The sequence below is a fragment of the Pyxicephalus adspersus genome, chromosome 4 (assembly GCF_032062135.1).
Source record: "Pyxicephalus adspersus chromosome 4, UCB_Pads_2.0, whole genome shotgun sequence".
Classification (NCBI taxonomy): Eukaryota; Metazoa; Chordata; class Amphibia; order Anura; family Pyxicephalidae; genus Pyxicephalus; species Pyxicephalus adspersus.
In genome coordinates, this window is record NC_092861.1 from 153,335,533 (window position 1) to 153,340,017 (window position 4,485).

At 54.1% G+C, this 4,485-nt stretch overlaps 2 protein-coding genes across 2 annotated transcripts in view; one reads left to right on the forward strand and one right to left on the reverse strand.

The window, feature by feature from the left end:
* RNF8 (ring finger protein 8) overlaps positions 1 to 911 on the reverse strand; it is a gene marked incomplete in the record, with an annotated part of 9,559 nt that extends 8,648 nt beyond the window's left edge. The window contains 1 exon segment of the mRNA XM_072410022.1: positions 581 to 911. Within this exon segment, the coding sequence (XP_072266123.1) occupies positions 581 to 679 (99 nt within the window).
* Positions 912 to 3,197: 2,286 nt separating this feature from the next.
* Positions 3,198 to 4,485, forward strand: part of NFKBIE (NFKB inhibitor epsilon) — a 7,824-nt gene continuing 6,536 nt past the window's right edge. Inside the window, exons 1-2 of the mRNA XM_072410313.1 lie at positions 3,198 to 3,386; positions 3,780 to 4,238. Coding sequence (XP_072266414.1) covers positions 3,799 to 4,238 — 440 coding nt within the window. The 5' untranslated portion in view covers positions 3,198 to 3,386; positions 3,780 to 3,798. The remainder of the gene's footprint in view (positions 3,387 to 3,779; positions 4,239 to 4,485) is intronic.

Below are 4,485 nucleotides of genomic sequence, written 5' to 3' on the forward strand. Positions count from 1 at the left end.
ATATTAGGGTGCAGGGCCCCTCAGGCAGTACTAGCTGCTCATATAAAGGGGAATATTAGGGTGCAGAGCCCCTCAGGCAGTACTGGCTGCTCACATAAGGCAGTATATTAGGGGGCAGGGCCCCTCAAGCAGTAGTAGCTGCTCAAATAAAGGGGAATATTAGGGTGCAGGGGCCCTCAGGCAGTACTAGCTGCTCATATAAAGGGGTAAATTAGGGTGCAGGGTCCTCAGGCAGTACTAGCTGCTCATATAAAAGGGGTAAATTAGGGTGCAGAGCCCCTCAGGCAGTACTAGCTGCTCACATAAGGCAGTATATTAGGGGGCAGGGCCCCTCAGGCAGTAGTAGCTTCTCAAATAAAGGGGTAAATTATGGTGCAGGGCCCCTCAGGAGGTACTAGCTGCTCACATAAAGAGGTATATTAGGACGCAGGCCCCCCTCAGGCAGTACTAGCTGCTTTTATTGAGGGCCCTGCACCCTAATATACAATAGGCAGTACTAGCTGCTCACAGACTGGAGGTATGAGGGAAGAAGAAGGCCCCTCGGGCAGTTATAACTCTCCCTGACCACATACAATTTTACCTCTTCGCCCTCAGGAAGTAGTAGTCGTTCTGAGTTCCCCCCGAGTCTCTTCAGACACCAGCAGAGCTCCCGGTCCTGCTCCTCCTCATCCTCCGCCATTTCCAATGGTTGCTATGGAAGGCGGTGTGGCAGGGAATTCAGCGTATTTCAGAGCATCCCGGGAAATCTCCGCAGTACTGCGCATGTGCATAGGAGAGCTAACCACATGACCCAACAAAGCCGCCTCTTTCCTAGTCACATGACTGCACCACTTTCGCCCTGAATTGGGAAATTAACTCTTTGTGTCCTACAGTGCAGTTAGCAGAGATTCTCCTTCTCTGTGATCATTTAACTCTTTCCTCCCCACAGTGATCAATATTTACCCACTTGATGTTTATACTGCAGTATATTCATGTCATTTGGTGAATGGGCACAGAGCCTGGCATCCCATGGCCCCCTCCCGCCCCTTCCTGCGCATGTGCAGAATAATCCCAGCTCATGTCAATGACCAGTAGGTGAAAGGATTACAATGTTTTACTTGCAGCAGCTGAGAGCCAGTACAGCAGTTACAAGGGGGAATAGTTATGGAGGGTTGGAAGTGTTAAATACCCCCATAGAGAGCTGCTGCCATGGCAGAGAAAGTTCACAGAATATAGAGAATACAGAGTTCATTCCTCCCATTGTCCACCAATGTGGGGGCCCCATTCCTCCCACTGAGCACCAATCATGGAGCCCCATTCCTCCTACTCAGCACCAATGACTGAGCCCCATTCCTCCCATTGTCCACCAATGATTGGGCCCTATTCCTCCCATTGTCCACCAATGATGGAGCACCATTCCTCCCATTGTCCAGCAATGATGCAGCCCCATTCCTTCCATTGTCAAGCAATAAAGGAGCCCCATTCCTCCCATTGTCCACCAATGATGGGGCCCCATTCCTCCCATTGTCCACCAATGATGAAGCCCCATTCCTCCCATTGTCCACCAATGATGGAGCCCTATTCCTCCCATTGTCCACCAATGATGGGGCCCCATTCCCCCCACTGAACACCAACGATGGGGCCCCATTCCTCTTAATATCCACCAATGATGGGGGCCCATTCCTCCCACTGAGCACTAATGATAGGGCCTCATTCCTCCCGCTGAGCGCTAATGATAGGGCCCCATTCCTCCCACTGAGCACCAATGATGGGGCCCCATTCATCTCGCAGAATGTCGCATTTTCCTAAACAATTCTCATTGCATTGTGTTTGAGGAAATGTATTGTTATTATTCTCTGTGCATTGTGATGGGTGAATGAGGTGTCATTCTCGGTCCGTCCAGTAGATGGCGCTCCATTCATCCACAATTAATACAACACACAATATTTGTGGGGAGGGAACACCTGCCAGGGTGCTGTGGGGGGTGCATTGGGATGCCAAAGCCGAATGTCCTTCAGCTGACAGAACCTCAAGTAAGTGGGAATGATCAGTGCCCTCATAATGGGCACCACTGGCATACGGGGACCCCCCAGTGTACATTATGTGGGTGTTAGGGGGCCCCTTGATGTTCATTGTGTGGGTGCTGGGGGAGCCCCTGAAGTTCAGGGGGGCCCCAATGTTCAGTGTGTGGGTGCTAGGGGGGCCCTGGTGTTCAGTGTGTGGGGGCCCCCTGGTGTTCGGTGTTGGGGGCCCTGGTGTTCGGTGTTGGGGGCCCCAATGTTCGGTGTGTGGGTGCTAGGAGGGCCCCTGGTGTTCGGTGTGTGGGGGCCCCCTGGTGTTCGGTGTTGGGGGCCCCAATGTTCAGTGTGTGGGTGCTAGGGGGGCCCCTGGTGTTCGGTGTGTGGGTGTTGGGGGCCCCAATATTCAGTGTGTGGGTGCTAGGTGGGTCCCTGGTGTTCGGTGTGTAGGTGTTGGGGGCCCCAATGTTCGGGGAGTGGGTGCTAGGGGGGCCCCTGGTGTTCAGTGTGTAGGTGTTGGGGGCCCCAATGTTCAGTGTGTGGGTGCTAGGGGGGCCCTGGTGTTCGGTGTGTGGGGGCCCCCTGGTGTTCAGTGTTGAGGGCCCCAATGTTCGGTGTGTGGGTGCTAGGGGGGCCCCCTGGTGTTCGGTGTTGGGGGCCCCAATGTTCAGTGTGTGGGTGCTAGGGGGGCCCCTGGTGTTCGGTGTGTGGTTGTTGGGGGCCCCAATATTCAGTGTGTGGGTGCTAGGTGGGTCCCTGGTGTTCGGTGTGTAGGTGTTAGGGGCCCCAATGTTCGGGGAGTGGGTGCTGGGGGGGAGCCCTGGTGTTCGGTGTGTGGGTGATAGGGGGACCCCCGGAGTTGCCTTCATTTTCAGTCAGAATCAAGAGGATGTTTAGCACATTTCCCGCCCACAGCTCCTCCCCCCATCCCTCCGCTCCGCGCCCCTCATTTGACAGCTTCACTGAGGGGACCCAATGCCAGCAACACGCAATCTATGGAGTGGGCGGGGTCTAATGAAGAAGTCCTATGAAGAAATAGGCGGATCATATGCTTTGAATTGGGCGGGCTTAGTGTATGTGTGTACGTCTATCAAAACCTACGGCTCTTATTATTAGTAGCATTTTATAGGAGGCGGGGTTTGGTGTGACGTTTTTAAACAAAAAAAGGGTGGAGCAGAGGCGGGGTTAGGTTACGGAAGTAGAAGGAGGGTATACAGCGGCTTTTAATTGGCTGTAATTGGCAGTAATTATCGCTCTGATTGGCTGGGGGGTATTCTAAGTCTGTGGAAAGTCTGGCGTATTGTGAAGTGAGAAGAGAAGGGTTCCGGTGTTGTCATTGGAGAACTGATCGGTTCCGGTACCGTAGCTCACCGACCCTGGAGAGATAAGGTAGGGTTAGTGTTTGGGGTGACCCCCTCCCCCTCTGTGTGTCGGGTGACCCCCTCAGTGTGTGGGGTCAGTGTTTAGGGTGACTCCCCTGTGTGTGAGGTTAAGTGTTGGGGTGACCCCCCGTGTGTGGAGTTAGTGTTTGGGGTGACCCCCTCTGTGTGTCGGGTGACCCCCTCAGTGTGTGGGGTCAGTGTTTGGGGTGACTCCCCTGTTAGTGGGTTCAGTGTTGGGGTGACCCCCCCTGTGTGGAGTTAGTGTTTGGGGTGACCCCCTCTGTGTGTCGGGTGACCCCCTCAGTGTGTGGGGTCAGTGTTTGTTTGGGGTGAGCCCCCTTATTTGTGCGGTTGTTGGGCTTTCCCGACATTCACCCGATTTATCTTTTCTCTCTTCCAGGCGTCTCTCGTGTGATTGGATGATGTCGGAGGAGTGGGAGGGGAAGACGTTTGGGCTCCACCCAGAAGATGTGCGCTTTGACTCAGGTCTGGCGGAGTCTCTGCAGGATGAGGGTCTCTCGCGGTTTCCTGGCCCCTCCCACGAGGAGTCCTCCATTCCTCACCAATCAGAGCAGCTTTTGGATGCTCAGGACGCTGAGCGCAATGACTCCACCTATGGCTCCTCCTCCATCATAGAGGGCCTGACCAATACTGGTGACCCAGCACAGACTCTGATTGAGGAACCGGACATCCTGGTGGCAGAGCGGGCACCACAGACTGGCACTCTGCCCCCTTCTCAGGACACACACTTTTCTGGCACAGAGCCTAACCCACAGACTGCAAGCCTTCCCCCCAGGGGGGTCACTGAAAGCACCGCTCAAATCAATGGCTTCACCTTCCTGTCAGAAGAGGGCGACACGTGAGTACCCCTGCCACAGAGAACCATCAGGTGGCAAAAATACAGAGAGGGAAAGGGTACTGATTTTGGGGTTCATCTTCGTCACATGATCACCCTACACACTGACCTGCATGCTATGGCGGGAGTCATGTGCTGTGTATGGATTGACTTCCACCAACCACACATTGTATAATGGAGAGTTCCCACTGATTTGTGTATGTGGGTCACACACTATTATTAAGCATGTATATTGCTCTGACATATACCA